The sequence below is a fragment of the Bison bison genome, unplaced genomic scaffold (assembly GCF_000754665.1).
Source record: "Bison bison bison isolate TAMUID 2011002044 unplaced genomic scaffold, Bison_UMD1.0 scf7180017864136, whole genome shotgun sequence".
NCBI classification, from domain to species: Eukaryota; Metazoa; Chordata; class Mammalia; order Artiodactyla; family Bovidae; genus Bison; species Bison bison.
This window is the reverse complement of record NW_011494708.1, coordinates 4,564,198-4,588,834: the sequence shown is the minus strand read 5'-3', so window position 1 is coordinate 4,588,834 and position 24,637 is coordinate 4,564,198. Positions and strand designations below refer to the sequence as shown.

Genomic DNA, 24,637 nt, shown 5'->3' with positions numbered 1-24,637 from the left:
TACAGGGCACTCAACAAATCTTAAATGCTAGCATTCCATATATTAGAAATCTGGAAACAGCCTAATGTTTAATAATAAAAGAATGTTTAAAAAGATAGATAAATCAATACAACAGTATATCATATAATCATTAAAATGTTGCTCCTGAAATCATACAATCACTAAAATGTTGCTCTTAAAGAGTTTTACTAATGATGGAGAAATGCTTATATTAAGTGGAAAAGTATAATATAAAGATATATAGTATGATTTCAATTATGTCAAGTATTTATCAATATATAGAAAGTGATCTAGTAGAAAACATGCCAAAATATTAAAAGGATTACTTTGGCAGTAGAATTTGACCTGCTTGGTTGTTTTTCTTCTTCATACTTTTCTATCATGAAATATTTTTGGTAAGTAATAACTTTTAAAATCAGGAAAATACCATGGTTTTTATAAGCTTAAAATAAGGTTACAAATAGGTTAAGTTCAAAAATATATACTAACATCCAACTCTTCATGTGTAAATAGTGTGATATGGAATTATTGTGGCTTTCCAAAACTCAAATTATCTTTCAAATTTACGAATATGGAGCATTGTACTAATGCAAAGTAAATATTACAAGCAACATGGAGCAGCAGCAAGTATTCCTTGGTTGAATCTGTTTATAAAAAGTGTATGAAATCTAGCACAAACAATGCATTCTCTGACTTACAACAGCCCACATTCTACTTAGGTTGGCCTCTCCCACTCCCAACCACAAGTTCTAGCAGACAGGTGTTTCTGATCCAGGATCCCTTGTAACCCTGAGCAAGGGCCTTGCTGGGCGTTCCTAGAGCCCTTCCTCCTCCCAGCCCCACTCCACACTCTGCAGCTTTTACCTTTTCTATTCATTAAACTGAAAAGTTCTCATTCCTTGTGCAGTTTTAAAAGGGAAGAACTTCTGCCTGGTTGTAAGAAGAAAGAAGATGTTCCCTTCATTCTGAAGAAAGTTTCCAAAACGCTTTTCAATTCTTTATGCAGTTTTTCCCCTTCCTCAACAGTTTCGGGCCTATGTTCCTCAATTCTTGACCTTTCAGGTTAACTTACCTGATAATTAGTCCAAAACGCTATGTTAATTTCAATCAAAGTATTTAACTTATACCACTGTCTACTAAATATATAAATATCTGTATATATAAAAATCATTCAAGACCTTAACAGTTTTAACAACTGCATTAAAGTATGCAAAATTTATAGGAGTTGTTGGGAAACTGTTAATATTCTCACTAAAGTATTTCTTTGGAGTAAGTCTCAAATGCTGATTGTTTAATCAGCATTTTCATCTAAACAGGACTGAGTTGGACATTACCAGTTACAGCCATAAAGCTGAAAAACCATTCTAGTTAATATGCCACCAAACATCCACTCACACTGCATTCACCAGATCATTTTGACTGAATTTTTAAAAGAATTTGTTTAAGCAGAAACTCTTCAGATATTACTTTGTTGCTCCACGTGACAATCTTCACAGTAAAAGTTACCTTTATCATATGCTATCATTTAAACAAACTTTACAAATTAATACAACACAATCTAAATGCACCATAAATTTATATTTGTTAATCTTGATATTAGAACATTTAAACATTTCAAACTACATAAAAATATGACAAACAATATAAAAGAGAAAGAAATTTGTTGACAACTTGCTTTCAAAACATCACTATTTCTTATATTGCAATTAAGCAAGAAGACAGTTTACACAGCTCTCCAGAAAACATATAGTGTTCTTAGTGGAGTGTTATCAACAAAAATCAGCACAGTCCCACACAATAATGTCTGAGATTTATTATCTTTTCCACAGTACAAGTTTTTCACAAACCATAAATCCTTTGCAGTTATTAAGTCTGTAAACAAATGCCTGAATTCCCACATTCCCCCACCTCAGGATATGCTTGTGAACGTTTTAAGTCCGTCAATCAAGTTTTTTAACTCTTCTACTTGTGTAAGGAATTAAAAGCCTTCTCTCTTTAAATTATTTATATTTTATCATACAGCCTGCAATGCAGAAAATCACAGTGAAAGCCCTGGGATAAACAAAACAACATGATCTTTACAGCAGGACTTGACACTTACAATGTTAAATGCATTTAAAGAAGCGTCCCATAATAAAAGCACGGGTTTTCATTTCCAGAAATCAAGTCAATTAGAAATTCTAGGTTCTACTTAAAAACCCATTTTGATCTAAAAGTGAAAACAGTCCCCTATCCGTAGTCATTTTATAAACTCTATACAGTTTCACTTGCAGGGATTTTTTTCCAGTCTGGAAAACAGTAGTGCAATTAGTTTTACTCCTTTAAAGTTATTTCAGTCCAGGATGTAAATAGCTCTGTGGAAAGATAAGAAGATGCTCTGGTAAACAAGAAAATTTTTGCAAGCCCATGCTGGCTTACTAGTCCATTAAAGCTTGTAAGTCCATAGTGGCTTTCAACAAAATGTTGTATATACATCACTAATAACAAAGCAGAAATAAATAGGCAAAAACGACTGTAAACTGTCTCATCTCTTAATGATTTTTCAGTAATAACTGGCTTGAAAAATTGATTATATAGTCATTTAAATAAGCAGACAGTAGACAGTTGCCCTTAAGGACATTCCACTATGGCATCCAGTCTGGAAAGCCTCAACGGAGTTACATTCCTAAAATTAAAACAAAAAAAGGGGGAGTGAAGGATGGGAGATAAAAGTTTAAAGATGTCACTTGAATGGAATTACACCAAGTCAGCCAAGCCAGTTCACTTAGATTTCTTCTTAAAAAGGCTTTTAATTTTTGATGGCTTTTTGCTTTTCTCTCCATTATGGCAAAGGTCATGTGGGATGCTGCTTATCCTGGCAACACTCGGGGCTTCCTGCACTGGCTTGCTGTCGTTGCCCGTGGAGGAACACGACGTATGGCGAGGGTTAGGCACGGGGATGCCACTGGAGAGCTGGTTCATGCTACACGATTTTTCCAGGATGCCATTGTATACTTTGCTGGCAGGACTAAAGATCATGCTCTTCGTTTCTGTCAGACCCACGCAATCAGGAGAACCCCGCGAGATGTCTGCAGTTATCGGTGAATCTCCTCGCGATGAATCCTCTAGAGAGAGCTCATCTCTTGATATTTTTCGAGGAGACAACGTTTGGTATATCTCAAGGCTTGAAGGAGGAGACTGTTTCCTTCCAATGGAAGAATTTAAGGAGTCACATTCTGAAGCTGTGTCTGGCACTTCCCTGGATGAGAGAGAGGCAAAGGTAAAATTCTGTCAGTATGTTCTTAAGGTACCAGCAGATGTTCCAAGGAATCCTAACCAGAACAGCTTCCATAGTTTAAGCTATCGTTCTGTACACATTGCAACAAAATTAGAAAACTGCTACTCTAAATAATATACTAATCAAAATTGAATGTTTAATTTTTAACATAAACTATGATTGTTTCTATGAACAATCTAAAAAAACATCATAACTGAAGTTACAACTCCTTCAATTGTTAGAGAAATGAAAATGTTTAATTTTTACAGACTTTTATCATTTAGCTACTTCTGTGTTTTGTTTCCATACTGAAAACTTTTCTTATGAAATCATATATTTGACATATAGTTGAAAAGACAAATTACAGTCACTGCCTCTCCCTTTATTTTTTAGTCATTAAATTGACTGACTATAGCTTCCTAAGGAAGAAAGAAAAAAATATACTAAGCTAAAATATAACCTCTCCCAAGTTTAAAAAAGAAGGGGAGATCGGGGTAGGGAGTGGATGGCAGGTGAAAGGTAATGATACAGTGCTATTTAATAAATTCTCACTTTATTCCTCTGTGATTTCCCTCACCTTCTCCATAGTTGAAAGAGAAATAAAGAAGACTAGGAAAATAAAGTTTACAACCCCAAAGCCAACATACAGTAAATGCTATCAGCTATTCCTTCCAAATATGCCTCAAACCTACCTCTTTCTGCCTGCCCTACTGCCACTGTCCCTCTTCCTGCCCTACCTCAGGACTGCAGTAGCTTCCTGGCTTCCATTCTTGGTTTTCCCTTTCAGTCACTTCTCTGATCAGCCCTTAAAGTGGTTTTTAAAAACTCAACCAGAGCACATCATTCCTTTACTCAAGAAACTTTCCAATGCTTCCTTACTTGCTTAGGCTAGAATCCAAAGTCCTTGCCAAAGTCCACTAAGACCAGGACGGTCAGGCCTTCGGCTGTCCCTCCGGCTGCACGCCGTACCATTTTCAGCCTCTGCCCTGTTCCTGCCACATGCCGACCTTGTGACCCCCTCAAGGCTGCTGCTCTTACTGTTCCCTCTGCCTCATCTTTCTCCCCTCTTCTCTGCATGGTTTACATCTCCCTGTCATTCACATCACTGCTCAAATGTTCTCTCCCAGAGATGTCTCCCCAGTCACCCTATTCAGAGCAGCTTTCTCTCTCCTTTTACCTGTCTTTGTTTAGCTTCCCAGAACTTATCACTACCTAAAATATTTCATAGTAACTTGTTTACAGTCAGTTTCCTCAGAAGAAAAGAGACTGAATGAAGACAGGGAGTCTTACCAACTTGTTTTTTCCTGGAATAGGGACAAGCTAATGGGGATATTTAATAAATAAGGGAGGAAGGGAGGGAAGAATAGGGATCATGTTATATTCATTTTCGTATGTACCATCCAGGTGAGATGAACAGCACTCACTCTATGAAAGGAATGACTACGAAATGAAAAGTACAGTCAAGGTAGGGTCAGAGTAAAAAAGTAACTGGCAAAAGAAATAAGGTAAGAGAAGGAAAAGAACTGAAGACAGAAAGGCAGGAACACGTATGATCATCATCCACCAGCTGAAACTAGGCCAGGATCTTGTCTCACCTGTCTTGGCAGCTCAAGTTTTTAGCAAGTACACGACACACAGCAAGGACTAAATTCGTATTTGCAGAGTGAATGAAGTGAATCATCTCTCACCGTGGATGACCTATGATTACTATCATGACTCACGTATGGATGCATGTTTATGGCTTCTGACATGCATTTTAATATCATACTTTAGATATATACTAGATTGCTAAATGTATTTAGTCTTTCCATGAACTTTACACATACATGTATGTGCAGATTGTCTATTACACCACAAGCTCTCAGAAGGCAGAAAATCTCCTGGGAAAATAAGAGATTTAAATGATGCTTTCATTTTATATAGTTACATGTACTACATACTTTTTCAAATGCTTTTACAACTTGATAATGGATAGTGCTAACAGGGGGCAAGAGGCAGTTCAGACAGCAAGAAATGACTCAGAAATCAATCACTGGTAAGGACTTTTCTGCAAGGCTTCTTTCTGGAGTAGATGTCCATTAATCAGTGTGTGTGTGTGTGTATATATATGTGTATATATGTATATATACATGTCACCGTTCCTAGAAGCTGTTCAGCTTCCAGAATCAGAAGCTGATTTAGTTAAAATTTTATGAATTTACTCTTTATTCTGTTATGTTCTTTGGCTGGTTTGTTTATGAAATTCTAAACTAGGTTAAAAATACTCCAAAATCTAGTTTCTAAAATCTAAACAATGTGTAAGCAGAATATCGGTCTAAGTTAGGAAACCTAGATTCCTGTCCTGGTCCGGCCATTAATCAGCTGTACAACCTAGGGCAAATCACTTAATCAGATCTCAATTTTCCTGAAAAAGTAAGAGAATTTGATTAACTTCTAATATTTCTTCTAGTTCTCACATCCTAATTTCAAAACAATAAACTGAAGTGTTGCTTATTCTGTATAACTTAGTCAGATTTGGAATTTAGGTCCAGTGCATCTTAAAATCTCCCATTTTTTTCTACAACATATATTCTTTGGAATGTTGAACTTAATTGTATATACCATTTATGTCATTTTTCTACCTTTTTCCCCCCATATTGACATGTAGTTGAATTTATGTAAGTTTAATGCATGTATAACAAGACTTAAAGTAAGATTTAAATGAGTGTGTACATGTAATAATGTGTAGAACATAAAAAGATCAGTAAATAGTAAATGCTTTATTTATTACCATTTTGTAAGGATTCTGGTCGTTCAACACTTTAAAGACTAAGAGAAGAGGACGTTTTCTGAATCTAAATTCTTCTCGTATTTATCAGTGAGCTCTGAATTTCTGACAGTGCTCTTTGAAACAAGGACTGAACATTTTCATCCCTGCAAAAATTCTAGACAAGAATTTTAATTCTAGAGTTTTCCTACCAATTTCTGTAAGCCACAAAGAATTAGTTTTGTCAGTAAAGCCATCTTACTGGTGACTACCATTACACTGCAAAGGCTAGACAAAAAAAGCTAACTATAAAGTGTTAACCAAGCAAAGCTGCATCAAATGCTCAGTAGCAATGAGGATACAAAACTTGTTCTATCTCCTTAGGAATATGCCATACTGATCACCTGCTAATCATACATTTTACTTCTGCTAGTAAGTAAAATAATGATATGTTACAGAAAAAAAAAAAAAAATCACGAAAGAGCCTCCGGGGCTCATGGAAAATGTCCAGACCATTCTCTCTGGCTTTGTTTCTCTTAGGAGGGCAGTAAGAAGTCAGGCCACATAGCTATTAAGTAGCAGGATCAGAAACTATTAACAGTTTTCCTGTCACTTATTCCTCCTCCAAAAAAGGAATACGGTTTAAAAAGAGAGATCCCCAACAACATGAGGTCTCACTGGACTAGAACACACTGCTACTATATCCATTTTATAGAAAAAGAAACTGTTGTGAATATAAGTTCCTCCTTTAAGTTCCTACACCTTTAGCATCTGATACTGCATGCTTACTAGCAAGTACTAGCATGCAACAGAACAAATCATTAAGTGACAACAAATATTTTAAAACCTGAGGCATTCATATTTAATGTTTCTTTGTGCTCAAGCATACTGAGGTTCATGCCTTTACAGTTTACATATAAAACTGTTCATTCAGTTCAGTTCAGTTTAGTCGCTCAGTCGTGTCCAACTCTTTGCGACCCCATGAATTGCAGCACGCCAGGCCTCCCTGTCCATCACCGACTCCCGGAGTTCACTCAAACTCACGTCCATCGAGTCGGTGATGCCATCCAGCCATCTCATCCTCTGTCGCCCCTTTCTCCTCCTGCCCCCAATCCCTCCCAGCATCAGAGTCTTTTTCAATGAGTCAACTCTTCATTAGACAAGTTGATATTCTGAGACTTGAGTCAATTGTGTTCAATGGCCTCTAATAGTTATATCTCAAAATATCCTAGGTCTGCAGTGGGCAGATTTCTAAGATGGTTCCCCAATTCCCAGCCCTGGTACACACACATCTTCTCCCAGTTAGTTATTAATCAACACTACCATAGGTGCTGCTATGAAGGGATCTTGCAGGTACAATTAAGGACCAAATCTGTTCATCTTTAGAGAGATTATTATTCAGGTAAGCCTTTTAAATTTGGGTCTAGAGATCACAGATAAAGGAAGGCAGAGATTCCAAGCAAAGGAGGCACAGAGGCCACACGTGGATGGCAAGGAATAGCGGGTAGCCTCTGGAAACTGAGAGGAGCCCCAGCTGAGAGCAGACACAGAAACCGGCACCTCAGTCCTAGCTCCACAAGGAACTGAACTCTGCCACAACCAAGTGAACTTCGATGAGGCCCCGCAAGCTCCAGGTGAGAACAAAGCCCAGCCAACACTTTGATTTTCACCTCGTGAGACCCTCAGCAGAAAACCTAGCCACACCAAGCTTGGACTTTTGCATGCAGAACTGACAGCTAATAAATGGGGTGTTGTTAGAAGCCCTGTGGTAACGTGTTATGCAGCAACAGAAAATCAATACCACACACCACTCCTTCCCACCCACCTCCTCCCACCCACCCAGCCAGACACAGACTGTACTTCATTCATTGCCAGTACCATTGCTTTTCTGCAGAGAAGTAGATGGCCTCCTCCTCCTCTTCATTCCGATACAGAGCAGGGCAACTTGACACTGAGAGGATATCTGGATCAGGGGAAGGCAACGAGTGCTGCGTGTGCGGCAGATGGTGGGGGTGCCGTGGGTGTGACGGATGCGGGGTGTGTGCAGGAAGCTGAGCTCGCTGAGACTGGGGGGAGGACTGCATGATGCTGCGGCGGGAGCGACACAAGCTGCTGCTTCTGGCCAGTGATGCAGCAGGTTTAGCCATGGTCCCTGAAAACCAAGCAGAAATAAATGGCAATGCTCATAAAGCCCACTGCTCCTTGCCCGCATGCTACACAGACACACTGACGAGAGCTGGTGGCACTGCCACCAGCGAATCTACCATTACTGCAGGAAGTGACTGTACCCGTGTTACCATCCTCTCTCACCTATGATTCTCAGGAAAGCTAAGAAGTGAAAACATGTAACAAAAATAAAAACAGGTCTGAAAAATAAACAGACGTGAACATAAACACTTGAGGTTTTAATATAATAATTGGCATTACTAACCTAAAAGCTTAAATATTTACCTATGATAACAAATCCTTATATTTAAAAATCAACATAGCATAAAGACAGCACAACTTGTTTGAATACTGAGACATTTTAAATCAAGAATCATTAAATACTGTATATACAGTCTCACTACTTTTTAGACAAAGGTTAGATAAAAACTTGTTTCTTAAACACTGACTACTGTGGAACTAACCAGAAGTCTTAGATTACCTTCTACCTGCTCCTAGTCTCAGTCTAGACCTATGCTGATTGTAGACAAACTTCCCCTACATGCTTAAATCTTCACTGAATGGGCACCTCATTTCTTTGCCTTAATGGAAACAGAGTTCTCCTAAGAACACTGCTCAAGCTGAAGCTATTCCTTCTTACACAACTCCTATCTGTGGCATCAGCACATCACACTGATGGCCTTCTCATTCCCCAATACTGTCTGTAAACTCTCACTCCTTGTATAAAGACGTTTCTTCTCTGCTCACACTATTCAGCTCACACATGAATTTCTCACTTCCACCTCACTAGGCACTTGCTGTTCAGTCATTCTCTTTCCAGTTCATCCAACCTCTCATCAACTTGAGCCATCTCATCCGTAAGACCATCACCTCAACCAATCATGCTTCTCATCTCTTCTCACCAGACATTCACCTCTATTCTACTCCACCACCCACTCTCATGCCTTGGTCTTACCATTATTCAAAACTCCCATTTTTTGAAATAGTAAGTCTAAGATACCAAATAATCTAGACTCTGACCACATTTCTACCTTTCAAGCTCACACGTCCTGTTCCTTCCACTACCTGTCCCATTCTTGACCCTCAGCTCCATGACCCTATTCTACTGATTGTCCCTTCTGCTGCCTTTATTTTCATCCTCTCCCTTCCATTTCCCATCAGCACTTAAAAAAGTTGAAAAAACAAACCCAAGAAACAGATAAACCACAACAGCGACAACAAAGCCTCCTCTACGTGTCCTGGTTTCAGCGGACACGCTATTCCTTCTCATGTAAAGGATCAGTGTTGCTTTCTCCTCTACTTTATCTTCACTCACTCAGGGAAAAAATGGTAAAGTGCTCCCATATGATTTCACTACAACTACTGTTAACAAAGTTGTGATAAATGTCCTCACTGCTAAGTTCAGTGAGTATCTCCACCCTTTCTTACCACCGAATCAGCACGTGATCTTATTAGTTTGTCCTTTCCTCGACTTCTCCAACCATCTTCTCACCTCTTCCTTTACTCACTGCTTCAAAGTTCTATTCTAGGCCTCGTTCTATTCTTGTTCCACTTTTTCTTCTCAACAAATTTCATCCACTCCCATTACTTCAAACTATCCTTTGCAGTCAACAGAAGTCCAAATCTGTGACTCCAGCTTTCATCTTTTTTCTAAACTTCGGAACTTCACATTCACCTGCTTACTGGACATTTAAGTATTCCACAGATGTCCATACTGAATTCAACATTTTCATCCCAAACACACTCCTCCTTCTCTGTTCTTTACCTTGGTTTAAAAAAAAAAAAAAAGCTATCACACCTCACCTAGTTACATGAATTGGACAAACCAGATATTCTTGATACTCCTCTTCCTTCATCATAATCTACATCTAGTTAATCATAAAGGGTTTCTAATTCTACCTCCTCAATATCTCTCACATCTGTCCACTCCCCCCTCCACCACCACTGCATTATGCTGAACTACTGTACCAGACTAATAACTGATCTTTCTCCTCCAACTTACTCTCCATGCAGCGGCCTGCACAATCTCTTTATGATGGAAAAGGAATATGACATTTTATTGCCTAGAACACTTGATTCCCATTAATTCTAGGATTAGGATAAAGCCAAACACCTTAACATGGCTTAGAATGCCCTATTTATCTAGCCCCTAACTTGGAACTGGTGTCCCTCTTTTCTGTTATAGGAATACTAGGAAAAGATATTCATCTCACACTTCCATTCCTCAACTCATCTCTCCCTTGACCTCTGATTTCAGGTTTTTGCTTAAAAAGCAGCTCCTCCAGGAACTTTCCTAGCCCCTCCAAATTTAAGGTCAGCATTTCCCTCCTTGTTCTCACATGGCAATACCACAGAGTATTTTCACATCATAAAACTTTTCACATTGAATGGCTCTTGTTGGTCTTCCACTAGACTGCATGTTTCATGAAGGAATTAACTGTGTAAAATGTTCAGCACTGCATCACAACAACTAGCACAGAGCCAGGCAAAAAAGCAGATGTACAATAAGTATTTACTGAGTGAATCAGTAAGCTGAATTCAGTGAGTGAATCAATGAACAACTCAAATAGAAACAGCCAATGAAATATCTTGATGGAGTAAAAAAAAGATGACATTGAAAGGAATATTTTCATAATATTTGACTACCTCCATAATGGACTACCTCCATAGAAAGCTTTTTTGAAGCACAAATTATACAATATGAAAATACTAATTTAGTAGGCCAACAGTTAGAATTGTACTTACTTATGATTCATATATTACAGAACTAGAAGATTTCCAATATCGGAATCTTCCAAAGTCCAATATCACTTCACCAAAGAAGAAATAACATCCTACAAATACTAAAAGAATGTATCCAGGCTGACACAGATAATTAAGTTCTACAACTCTTGGCATATGATGCAGCCATTCTCATCAGCCACTGCTTATTTGGTATATACAGTAAAATGTAGCCACATTCAGCCATGACTAGAAGTGATGAGAAAGACTAGGAAGAATTAGGGTTCCCTGCTTGCAAAAAATGAGTATTACAAATATGGAAAGATGTGTCTCTAAGAAGGTTTAAGAAAAAAATTAAATATATTACATGAGGAAAATTCTAAGTAATCCAATAAAAAATATAACACAAAGATAAGAACCAGTACATGGGTCACATATGGAATTGTTTACAACTCTACAATTCTCTTGAAAAATTTTCTTGTCACATATGTTGCCATCTCTTTCACTTAAAGAAATGTACAAATCCTTCCATTAGAGGTATATACACTTATAGAGTTGAGGGTCCTTCTTCCTTGTGGCTTAATGAGGTCTACAGAAGGCTGCACTCAGTTATAACACCATAAAACTCAAGTAGAATTAAAAAGCAGTTCGTTTTGACCTTGGATAACAAACTCTTCTATACATAGGTGAATATGTTTAATATCTCCAGGCAATTATTAATTCTCAATGAAAGTCTACAGTTATCTCATCCTGTGATTTATCAGAGTAGTGAAACACTGAAGTTTACTATACAGAAATTTATTTCTGAGATAATTTTTCATTCTAGTATCAGTAATTACATACAGAAGCAAAGCGGTTTAATATGACGCTATTTTGCACACTGTACTTCCTTATGACAAAGAAGGGAAAATTCTGTTTTGAATAAGGGGGTCCCCCTACCACCAACAACCAAAAATAATAAGTAATATATGGACTTCTGGTTCTAGCAGTATGGCAGTCAAAGATAACCTGACCACCATTCCCAACCCCTCAGCCCCTAACCACACATTTTAAATATCCTCAAATACTTCATTATGTGGAATAAAATAAAACAATAGTTTTAAGTGCATACCTGACTGTGAAAGGAAGAAGAGAAAATTCTCAGATGCCAAACAAAGACTAAAGCCAGAGCTAACAGGCCTGTGAGTGATGCGGGAACTGCTGTGGGAGGGGCTCAGTTTCAGTAATTTAAGGCTTTGGGTTTTAATTTGGGGCTATAAATGACAGCTAGAGCCCACATAAGGGGAGGAAAAGGAATCAAGAGTGAGTGTTCTGGATAAAAGCTTAGTCCTGGAAGGGCCACCACCCTCCTCAGTGGGAGGGTGTATTGCAAAAAAAATCTGACCAATGAACAAAGGAACTTCCTTCAATGCAAGTTGTGTCGATAGAGGAATCTAAAAAGGTTCTTGTGGAAACATCAGTACTCTGGGTGTTCAATACTCAAACTCAGTACAAGCTAACTCATACTACCTTGGAGATCAAGTTTTTACTAGCACAAAAGTCTGTGAAACTCAAATTCAAGAAGTTAACAAAAAAAAAAGGATGGTTCTGAGTAGGTGAAGCCCTTGAAACTAGTGCCAGAGCAAAACAAATCATATTGAGGAGCTCTTCACAAAGTGTTTCCCAGGAGGAAGGAAAAAAAGCAAATCCCTTTAAGATAGTTCTTACTCCTACTCCTCACAAATGTTTCCCAGGAGGAAGAAAAAAAAAAAGCAAATCCCTTTAAGATAGTTCAGTACAACACTTCAGGAGAAGCCATCTGCTATGCAAACTCAAGAAACAGGTGCAATAATTCATCAAGATCACCAAGTAATACAATTATCAAATAAAACTAAAAAATAAGATGTTTAAGATCATTAAATTATAAAATAAAAACTGAAAATATGAGAAAAGGAAAAGCATTAAAAAACAAGTCGATTTTATGAAGAATCAAGGAGAACAGAAATGAAAAGTCACTGAAATTGAAAATTCAAGCAACAGGTTAAACAAAATTAGAGCTGCAGAAAGAATAAGTAATCTAGAAGACAAATCTAAGGAAATTTCTCTGAATGCAGCACAATTAGATAAGAAGAAAGGTTAAGAGATATGGAATATAAAATAAAATCCAACATGTAACTAGAGGCTAATATTAGTCTTATATTTCTATATAGCTAATATTACAGTAGGAGTAAACAGAAGAAAAATAATATTCAAAGAGAAAATTACTAATAATTTTCCATAATTAAAGATACACATCTTCAGATTCAAAAGCATACCAAGTATCTGGGGAAAATTCTATACCTAATTATATTACAATAGAACTATATTATAAAAGAAAATGAAAACATTCTCTAGGCAATGAGAGAAAATAAGAGATTAACTAAAAAGAAATGAGAACAATCTACCTTACTAGAACTTCTCAACAGCAACAATAAGGGGCCAGAAAATGCTCTCAAAATATTATGGGAGAAACAATTATTAATTTAGAATTTGATATCCTATTAAATAACTATTCTAAAGTGAGAGTGAAAAAAAAAAGACATTTTCAGGCTAAGAAAAAATTTACCATCCCAGTCACTCCCTGAAAGAACTTTTATCAAAAAATATATTTTTAAGGAAGAAGAAAAAAGGAAAGAATGAAGAAAATACAATGAACAGAGAAACACATAAATATTTCTCAACAATGATGGAATAAAACAATAAAAAATGATTTTTGAAGGGTATTCAAAAGAAAACACTAGACAACATTAATATATAAGATGGGGAGGGGAGTGTCTAAAATTAAAGGATCTGAAGAACCTTAGGAGAATGATAGACAAGCTGAGAAGAGGTGTAGAAAATAGACAAAATAATATGCCAGAGATAAATCCAAATGGATCAACAAGCAGATTAAAGGTAATTAGATTAAGTTGACCACAGCTGGCAACAGAAATCCTCAAAGAGAATGCAATGAAGTAACAGTTACTGCTATTTCTTATACAGACATATTCTAGAGTCTGATGATGGAAAAAACTTTAAGAAAGAGAAAAGATTATGTTGGTAAATATTAATGAAAAGAAAGCTGCTTTAGCTATTTTAATATCAAATAATACAAACTTGAAGGCAAAAAGTACTGTTAGCTAGCTGTACAGCAGTCTCTGCATAATCATAAAAGAACAGTTGATCTTCTAGAAAGATATAGTGAACTTGTATTTACCACATAACTTGGTTCAAACTATATAAAACAGAAATGAGCAGAATCACAAGAATAAACTGATAAATATGAGCGTTCTTAACACATCTTTCTGTAACTGATAGAAAAGTAGACAAAAATATAGGTATATAGAAGATTTTTCATAACTAATACATGATTTAACTAACAATGTAGTGCCCTATAACTAACAACTAGGAAAACAGTTTTCAGATATGTGTGCAAAATTTTAAATATTCAATCAAATAAATGCTAGGTTATGAACCAAGTCTCAGTTAAATTCAGTTCAGTTACTCAGTTGTGTCCGACTCTTTGTGACCCCATGAATTGCAGCATGCCAGGCCTCCCTGTCCATCACCAACTCCCAGAGTTCACTCAAACTCACGTCCATTGAGTCGGTGATGCCATCCAGCCATCTCATCCTCTATTCCCTTCTCCTCCTGCCCCCAATCCCTCCCAGCATCACAGTCTTTTCCAATGAGTCAACTCTTCGCGTGAGGTGGCCAAAGTACTGGAGTTTCAGTTTTAGCATCAGTCCATCCAAAGAACACCCAGGACTGATCTCCTTTAGAATGGACTGGTTGGATCTCCTTGCAGTCCAAGGGACTCTCAAGAGGCTTCTCCAATACCACAGTTCAAAAGCATCAATTCTTCAGCGCTCAGCTTTCTTCATAGTCCAACTTTCACATTCATACATGACTACTGGAAAAACCATAGCCTTGACTAGACAGACCTTTGTTGGCAAAGTAATGTCTCTGCTTTTGAATATGCTATCTAGGTCATAACTGAATATGCTATTCAACATAATTGAATATGCTATTCAGGTCATAACTTTCCTTCCAAGGAGTAAGCGTCTTTTAATTTCATGGCTGCAGTCACCATCTGCAGTGATTTGGGAGCCCCCAAAAATAAAGTCTGACACTGTTTCCACTTTTTCCCCATCTATTTCCCATGAAGTGATGGGACCAGATGCCAGGATCTTCGTTTTCTGAATGTTGAGCTTTAAGCCAACTTTTTCACTCTCCACTTTCACTTTCATCAAGAGGCTTTTTAGTTCCTCTTCACTTTCTGCCATAAGGGTGGTGTCATCTGCATATCTGAGGTGATTGAGATTTCTCCCGGCAATCTTGATTCCAGCTTGTGCTTCTTCCAGCCCAGTGTTTCTCATGATGTACTCTACATAGAAGTTAAATAAGCAGGGTGACAATATACAGCCTTGACGTACTCCTTTTCCTATTTGGAACCAGTCTGTTGTTCCATGTCCAGTTCTAACTGCTGCTTCCTGACCTGCATATAGGTTTCTCAAGAGGCAGGTCAGGTGGTCTGGTATTCCCATCTCTTTCCGAATTTTCCACAGTTTATTGTCATCCACACAGTCAAAGGCTTTGGCATAGTCAATAAAGCAGAAATAGATGTTTTTCTGGAACTCTCTTGCTTTTTCCATGATCCAGCAGATGTTGGCAATTTGATATCTGGTTCCTCTGCGTTTTCTAAAACCAGCTTGAACATCTGGAAGTTCACGGTTCACATATTGCCAAAGCCTGGCCTGGAGAATTTTGAGCATTACTTTACTAGTGTGTGAGATGAGTGCAATTGTGCGGTAGTTTGAGCATTCTTTGGCATTGCCTTTCTTTGGGATTGGAATGAAAACTGACCTTTTCCAGTCCTGTGGCCACTGTTGAGTCTTCCAAATTTGCTGGCATATTGAATGCAGCACTTTCACAGCATCATCTTTCAGGATTTGAAATAGCTCCACTGGAATTCCATCACCTCCGCTAGCTAGGAAAATAGTTTTCATACATGTGTGCAAAATTTTAAATATTCAATCAAATAAATGCTAGGTTATGAACCAAGTCTCAGGAGATACCAAAGAATAAATGTTATACAGGTGCAAGTCTCTAACCAGGATACAATTAGAAATTGATAAGTGAAGATATTTTTAAAAAATTAAGGACCAAATAAACAACTAAACAAGCACACTACATTTGGAAACGAAAACATATACTCCCAGGTAATTAATATCTCAAGGAAGAGACATTTTAAAAGTTGGAAACATTTTTAAAACTAGATGACGATAAAACTACACGTATCAAAACTCGTAGGTTCAGTTAAAGTGGTTCTCGGAGGGAAATCTATAGCCATAAAATCATATATTGGCAAAATGGGAAGCCTGAAAATTCATAAACCATTTTGAAAATAACTTGGCAACAACTCTTAAGAAATGCTTTCCCAACAACTTAGAGATTTCTAGGTGTCCACCCAGAGAAACTCTCCAAGTCAGGAAGAAGGAGACAGAGATAAGGATACTCACTGCAGTTTGTTTGCAAGAGCGTAAGAGCAGAAAGAAATGGCAACCCACTCCAGTTTTCTTGCCTGGAGAATCCAGGGACAGGAGAGCCTTGTGGGCTGCCATCTATGGGGTCTCACAGAGTCGGACACGACTGAAGCGACTTAGCAGCAAGAGCAGAAAGCACCTATCTTGGCAGAAAAATGGATAAACTGTAGTTTACTGCCTTGTGCATGTTCCCTCATTAAGGTGTGTCCGACTCTTTCCAAACCCATGGACTGCAGCATGCCAGGCTGCCCTGTCCTTCACTGTTTCCTGGAGTTTGCTCAAACTCATGTCCATTGAGTTGGCGATGCTATCTAACCATCTCATCCTCTGCCACCCTCTTCTTTTTTGGCCTTCAGTCTTTCCCAGCATCAGGGTCTTTTCCAATGGGTCAGCTCTTCACATCAGCTGGCCAGAGTACTGGGGCTTCAGTTTCACCATCAGCCCTTCCAGTGCATATTCAGGGTTAATTTGCTTTAGGATTGACTGGTTTGATCTCCTTGGAGTCCAAGGGACTCAAGAATTTTCTCCAGTACCATAATTTGAAAGCATCGACTCTTTAGCGCTCAGCCTTCTTTATGGTCCAACTCTCACATCCATACATGAGTACTGGAAAAACCATAGCTTTGACTACACGGGCCTTGTTGGCAAAGTGATGTCTCTGCTTTTTAATATGCTGTCTAGGTTTGTCATAGCTCTCCTTCCAAGTAAAAAGCATCTTTTAATTCTGTGACTGTAGTCACCATCCACAGTGATTTTGGAGCCTAAGAAAATAAAATCTGTCACTGCTTCCACTTTTCCCCCTTCTATTTGCCATGAAGTGATGGGACTGGATGCCACAATCTTAGTTTATTATTACAATACATAAATAAATATACTGTGGTTAACTCATATTAAACCGTTTTAGTGAATTTAATTAATCTGTATATAAACATGGAAATTCTCTGAAACATATTGGTGAGCAAAAAGTTGTGAAATGATACCTACAGCGTGATCATATTTATGTACATTTTTAAATAACCAATTGTATCTACTGCTTACAGCTATAGCTGCATGTAATAAAAGTACAAAAGGCTTTAGAAGACACACAACAACTTCAGTAGGAAGGGGAGATGACTTATTTTCTTTTTTCAGAGAAAAAGAAAGATGAATAAAGCAAAATGTTATCTTCATAGTAAGTAAGTAATTTATTTTCAGCATTTTTAAGCATATCTGAAGAGCTTTATAGTAAGAAATTTTAAATAAATTGCTACTACAATCCTACTATAAATATTTAGTAGACACTATAAAGGTCATAGGAAAACAACTATTACCTGTTCTCCTATCCACACAGAGCTAACCTTTGATAATATTTTCTTTTTTTATTTGTACATACTTAAACATATACAACATTATTCTGTATACGGTTCTATAATCTTTTGTTTGGCACTTAGCATACCACAGGAAGGTCTCCTTGTCATTACTTCACACTCAGACAATTTACCGCACATCCATGGTGCAGATTTCAAACTGCTTTAAAGAATATATAATGAAGACCCTTCATTCTACCCTAGACCCTAGTACTGCTGCCAAGAGTTTATCTATCAGGTCTAGAAATTATGCTTTCTGTCCCTAAACAAAGTATTACTTTTGTGCCACTGGGTGGAGACAGAGCTCTCAAAGTGTAATCTCTGGTATAACTTATTTTCCACAGATAATAAAATTCAGCATTTCTAAAACATCATACTGAATTTAAAATCAGTTCTTGTACTTTCTTATTTTTAAAAGTTCAGATTTCCCTGTATATCACAATCATAAAGAAATTATTCACATTTGGTTGTAAGTTTTGTTTTAAATGCACATGTAGATATCTTGTCCTAATCAAAAAGTACTTTAAAAAAAAGGGAAAGAAAAAAACTTGTTAATTTTAGGGAATACATATATACATACTTCTGTTATTGAATAATGTTTCTAAGGAGAAACTGTAACTGAAAAGCTATCATTTTCAAACAAAACCATATACTTACAAATCAGTATGCATATGGCAAGCTTAAAGGCAGCCTAAGGGCACATAATTCTGATAAACACAAGTTGACAGCAGAGGGGCCCACATCTAGATAAAACTCTGCAGTCCTCACTATTCTGCAGCATGTGGAGGTGAAGTGACTGAGGTCACACACGTGCAGTATGTAAGTGCAGTGAAGACTGCATACAATCTGCCCTCTCCCCTGTTCCTCTTGTAAGAGGTTAATGTCTCCCCAATCTGCTTGTATTACCTGTCTACCATTAAACTAGATAATTAAAATCACAGATATGAACACAAGCAAATAAGTCACTAATTATTTGCAAATTTAGGGCTTTATTTCATAAAATTGCTTTAAAATTAGAACACTTTCTAAATCTTAACTTTTAGGAAAGCTCTATCAACTGACAGAAAAATTCAAACTGGAAAATCGTCATATATCATGATTTGTCTCAAATCTCTGTGTAAGTTTTCAACTGATCAATGATTAAATTTTGTGCTCCATTCTTTGGAATCTTGTTCTATATATACTGTTTCAAAAGGGTTACAAAGATTGGGAAAATGTATCAGATAAGCAATAATAAGGATAAATAGTTCTTCAAATAATTTCTAATGTAAGAAATATATATTTTAAATTTAATCTCTGTAACTTTGCAAAAATTCCAAATATTAATAAATTATAAAATATTAAAACTTTACCTTTCTACCAAAATGTAGAAACATTGTAAACATCTTCAAAGAATAGAGCATAACAAAGCAATTATAATGAAAAGTGTACATGTTAAAACCACCTCTGGGAGAAGCACCACCTTCTAGCAACAAAAAGATATATTTTATAAACATAAACACATTTAACTTTGTTTAAAGTTGAATGGATTTAGTGCTTTATGAGTTAAATACAGCAGGATAATATTCTCAAATAAAAAGACAGAATTGGAAAAGCAAAACAAAATACTATGAAACATGCCTATTGGGACAGCAACTCAATTTAAAATACACTGACTGGCTCAAAGTCACAGAGCTGGTTAGTGAGTGGCAGAGCTAGGATTGGAGCTTAGGTTTCTAAGGCCTTCCGCTAATTTTTAGTTTCTACTATAGATAATGCTATCATATGAAAGGATGTTTTGCCTCAAAGTTCAGCATTTCATTCATACAATGACTCAGCATGTATGATGTGCTATTATATATGCGTACATACATATGTATACCACACATACCTTATATAGTATTCTCAAACAGTAAACACAATGAACAAAAAGAAAAAAAAATGAAGAATTAACTAAATTTTTATTATAGATTTCAAAGCAAATGATTCATAAAAGGTATGGTACAAAGTTAATTGTTAAATTGTATCAGCTCTTTTTTGAACTAACCACTTACCTGGAAACTGTGACACTATTGGGGGTGTATCTTCATCTAAATCATCTACTCCTCCAGCTATGGGATAGGGTGGAATGGAGACTCTGGGCATCACCACCCAGCTGTGATCACAATAAAGGGAAGAGGTGAGGCTGGGGAGTCCCGAGTTATGGGCTATCTGAAAGCCACAGATCTTCTCTATCTGTTGCCAGCGAAAAAGTCGTTCTCGTAAACAAGTTGTCAACTCAGAAAGAGCTTTCCTGGAAAAGCCAATATAGGAATTACTTCTTGCATCAAAAAGTCTTTAATACAGCACTGAAAACAGGCAACTATATCAGCAGACCAAGGCAGTTAACCAATTTCCAAAAGAAATTATCCCCTCTTAGAATGAGCACAAAGGATATAAGAGAACATGATTAAATGACAAATGAAACCATAAATTGTCTATAAATAACAAATTAAAATTAAAAATTATCTATAATTACAAATTAAAACAAATTGTCTATAAATTTATACACAATAAAAATAGACAGATAACTGCAATAAGATTCTTACTTTGCTTCCAGAATTTTGTGGTCTACCTCATCTAAGGAGGAGCTATGTGCAACATGTAGAGTTCCAAAGACTGTGCTCCTCTTCTTTTTAATTTTCTCTGCCTACAAGCCCAAGGACAGAAAAATAAGGCTCAGTTTGGGGGAAAAAACACACACTAATAAGGTTTATTTTGTCTTGAATATATTAATAATTATAAAATCAATGGAGAATTATTAGCCAAGACATAGCCCTATTTTCTAAAAAAGGAAAACAGATGAGGGAGAAAGCATGCTTTCCTAAGCCAAACCCTGTTCTGGAGAATTTTTTCTCTTTATTTCCATGGATCAGAAAGACCTGAATCTTCTATTTAAAACTAGAAGAACATAAACTATATCCTACTGCAATGGCGGTGTTAGTGAATGCACTGAGTTTTTTATTGTTCTTTTTCACTAGAAATCAGAATAAGACTCAATAATTTCACACAATTATTAATAGTCAGACATTAATTTCTAGTAACTACTAACCTGAATCAGATATGAAGCAGCAACCTAGAGGAGAAAAGCTCTGTATAAAACATTTATGATCATGATAGTAGGGATGATTTTTAAATGATACTAAGGTCATTCTGAAAGGTGTACCCTTCTCTTAAAAAAGTAACTTTACTCTTCAGCCTATGATTACAAGAGTCAATCTACCCACTAAGTTCCAATTCATGAAAGAATCTGTGATACTAAAAATTTTATTCAGGCCTTTACACACCAACTGGTTAATCCCTTTAGAAATGTTAGTAAGTTTAGTCGATATAGTCGAGTACCTCATCCTTAGCAATAGCTAGCTGCATTTCAGCATTCTGTCTTTTTATATTGTAGTACTGGACTTCTACTTCATGTGTTAGCTGAAGCCATTTTTGAAGTGCATCTGGAACAGACCAGCTGCTTCTGAGTTCAAATTCTTTTTCCGCCTTTTTTAGAGCCATTCGAACCTGAGAGGGAGGGAGGGAAAAAAAAAAGAGAAGGAGGAGGAGGAGCGGAGGAGAGGGAGGTACAAAGAGATGCAAAGGAAAGTGGCAGAAGTTGGAGACAGAAATTTCTCTTTTTTAAAACTATTTAAATTAAGTTTAAAAAAAAAAGAAATTAAGATTTTTTTAAGTACCAGAATTAAAAGAAAAAAGCAATTTGAATTATACTCTTTGTAAAATCAGTCTAAAATGATATTTCTAACATTAAAACAAAAGTTAAAGATTTAAGTACAGCTTAAACTCACTAAGCAAGGTTGTAAAAAGCCAGAGGGTGAGAGGGAGCTTACATCTCTCTTAGGTTGCAATACTGCATTTTCACATTTTACAACAGCCAGACTCAACTGAGAGACAAAAACCCAGGGCATGTACCAACTGAAATGGATAGTATTTTTCTCATAACGTGTTTTTTTTGTTTGTTTATGGACAGGATATGAAGAAGTATCCAAAACAGGGTGAATACTTGTCCTATTACCCCTTCTAATGTTCCCAGAAGACTCTGCTGGGAACTATACACTATAGAGACTCTGCTGGGAACTATAAACTATAATTATACACTCATTTTTTAAGTAATTATACCATTTTAAAAAAGGTTTTCAGAAATCTTCTTTATGCCAGTTATTCCTCATTGTTATGAGCACATCTGCCTCTTATAGTCTGTTTTATATCACCTCTATTTAATTTTTTCCTGCTTCTGACAGATCAAAAAGTAGATAAATTAACACCTGCAGACCAAATGTAAATTTCAAGAAAACAGATTGTGAGTGAGATTCATCTTGATTTTTCCAAGGGAAACTATGAATAGCTTCAGTGTCAGAATGTGTAAGTTTTTCTTCTAGTCAACTTTTAGGGAAGGCAGACAACAAACAGAAAATTAAAATGCTTAGTGTGTGAGTTTGTGAGGTGGCATTAAGTGCTAACAAAAAACCTCTTAGGGACAGTCTTAGAAAATGACACAGAGGAAGAGATAACCTATTCTAGGAATGATTCATTTAAAAACTAGCAAGAGCTCAAGCTAAGGATGTGTAAAGATACATGGTGGAATTTATGAAATTATGCACACATATTCAAGACCTTCAGACATCCTTCGGGAGCACCAAAACTGCAAATTAATTTTTCCAAAGTTAGGTAAACTGAAACTTCATTCCTAAACTAATGTGCAAAGGAATGTCTGATCTGATAAAATCTAATTTATTTAAATAAATCTTACATGCCAGAGTAAACTAGAATACTAGACACAAATTTCTGATAAAGAGAACAGCTGTCAGATACTACAAGAAAAAACATGTAGAAAAATATTTTTTAAAACTTTTTCAAGTTTCCTAAAAACTTTCTGAAACTCTAAAACCATCAGACAGGAAGTAAATAATTCAAAAGGTAGACATTAACAGGGAAAGTAAAACAACACTTACTTAAGACAAATCATAAGCAACACTTGCCTGACGCGATTAGCTATGCAATATGCTTGGGACAATACAGTGCTTAATAAGACAGCTGGCAGGGCCCTGTGGCGTCCTTGCTAATCTCTCAAGAAAGAAGCTGAGCTCAGGTCCTGTGACACGGAGTTCTATGTAACACTACAAAGTGAAGGTCACACGCCCATCTTCTTATAAAGCTAAAATTTCTGTACATTTTCATTGTCATGTAAGTATACAGATAATCTGAACAAATTCACTCATGTTTTTCTCATTAAGATTTTCCTTAATGTTGTGTCCATAAATGTATTTCCCCCAAAGAGCTCAATAAAGAGGGAAATAGATGCAGTGAAAATTGAATAATGAATAGTTTTTACAATGATGAATTAAGTTGTTTCAAAATACAATAATTATATAATTTTTGTGTCTTAGGACTAAAACTACTAAAAACATGGTATCACACATAAAAACAACCTAAGTATCTGAAAACATGGCTTCTGGACCTGACTTTATGATTTATACCTCTGTGAGCTTCTTTCAGAAAGGCAATGCCAAAGAATGCTCAAACTACCGCACAATTGCACTCATCTCACACACTAGGAAAGTAATGCTCAAAATTCTCCCAGCCAGGCTTCAGCAATACGTTAACCGTGAACTTCCTGATGTTCAAGCTGGTTTTAGAAAAGGCAGAGGAACCAGAGATCAAATTGCCAGCATCTGCTGGATCATGGAAAAAGCAAGAGAGTTCCAGAAAAACATCTATTTCTGCTTCATTGACTATGCAAAAGCCTTTGACTGTGTGGTTGACAATAAACTGTAGAAAATTCTGAAAGAGATGGTAATACCAGACCACCTGACCCGCCTCTTGAGAAATCTGTATGCAGGTAAGGAAGCAACAGTTAGAACTGGACATGGAACAACAGACTGGTTCCAAATAGGAAAAGGAGTACGTCAAGGCTGTATATTGTCACCCTGTTTATTTAACTTATATGCAGAGTACATCATGAGAAACGCTGGGCTGGAAGAAGCACAAGCTGGAATCAAGATTGCCGGGAGAAATCTCAATCACCTCAGATATGCAGATGACACCACTCTTCTGGCAGAAAGTGAAGAGGAATTAAAAAGCCTCTTGATGAAAGTGAAAGTGGAGAGTGAAAAAGTTGGCTTAAAGCTCAACATTCAGAAAACGAAGATCATGGCATCCGGTCCCATTACTCCATGGGAAATAGATGGGGAAACAGTGGAAACAGTGTCAGACTTTATTTTTCTGGGCTCCAAAATCACTGCAGATAGTGACTGCAGCCATGAAATTAAAAGACGCTTACTCCTTGGAAGGAAAGTTATGTCCAACCTAGATAGCATATTCAAAAGCAGAGATATTACTTTGCCAACAAAGGTCCATCTTCTAAAGGCTATGGTTTTTCCTGTGGTCATGTATGGATGTGAGAGTTGGACTGTGAAGAAAGCTGAGCGCCAAAGAATTGATGCTTTTGAACTGTGGTGTTGGAGAAGACTCTTGAGAGTCCCTTGGACTGCAAGGAGATCCAACCAGTCCATTCTGAAGGAGATCAGCCCTGGGATTTCTTTGGAAGGAATGATGCTGAAGCTGAAACTCCAATACTTTGGCCACCTCATGTGAAGAGTTGACTCATTGGAAAAGACTCTGATGCTGGGAGGGATTGGGGGCAGGAGGAGAAGGGGACGACAGAGGACGAGATGGCTGGATGGCATCACTGACTCGATGGACATGAGTCTGAGTGAACTCCGGGAGCTGGTGATGGACAGGGAGGCCTGGCGTGCTGCGATTCATGGGGTCGCAAAGAGTCGGACACACCTAAGCAACTGAACTGAACTGAAATGAGCTTCTTTCTTTCCTTTCTGAG

General features: G+C 37.0%; 1 protein-coding gene across 1 annotated transcript in view; it reads right to left on the bottom strand.

The window, feature by feature from the left end:
- Positions 1-1,559: 1,559 nt before the first annotated feature.
- Positions 1,560-24,637, bottom strand: part of STIM2 (stromal interaction molecule 2) — a 182,981-nt gene continuing 159,903 nt past the window's right edge. Inside the window, exons 9-14 of the mRNA XM_010839941.1 lie at positions 21,139-21,306; positions 20,849-20,872; positions 20,346-20,446; positions 19,812-20,050; positions 7,881-8,154; positions 1,560-3,238 (exon numbers count right to left, since the gene is read on the bottom strand). Coding sequence (XP_010838243.1) covers positions 2,761-3,238; positions 7,881-8,154; positions 19,812-20,050; positions 20,346-20,446; positions 20,849-20,872; positions 21,139-21,306 — 1,284 coding nt within the window. The 3' untranslated portion in view covers positions 1,560-2,760. The remainder of the gene's footprint in view (positions 3,239-7,880; positions 8,155-19,811; positions 20,051-20,345; positions 20,447-20,848; positions 20,873-21,138; positions 21,307-24,637) is intronic.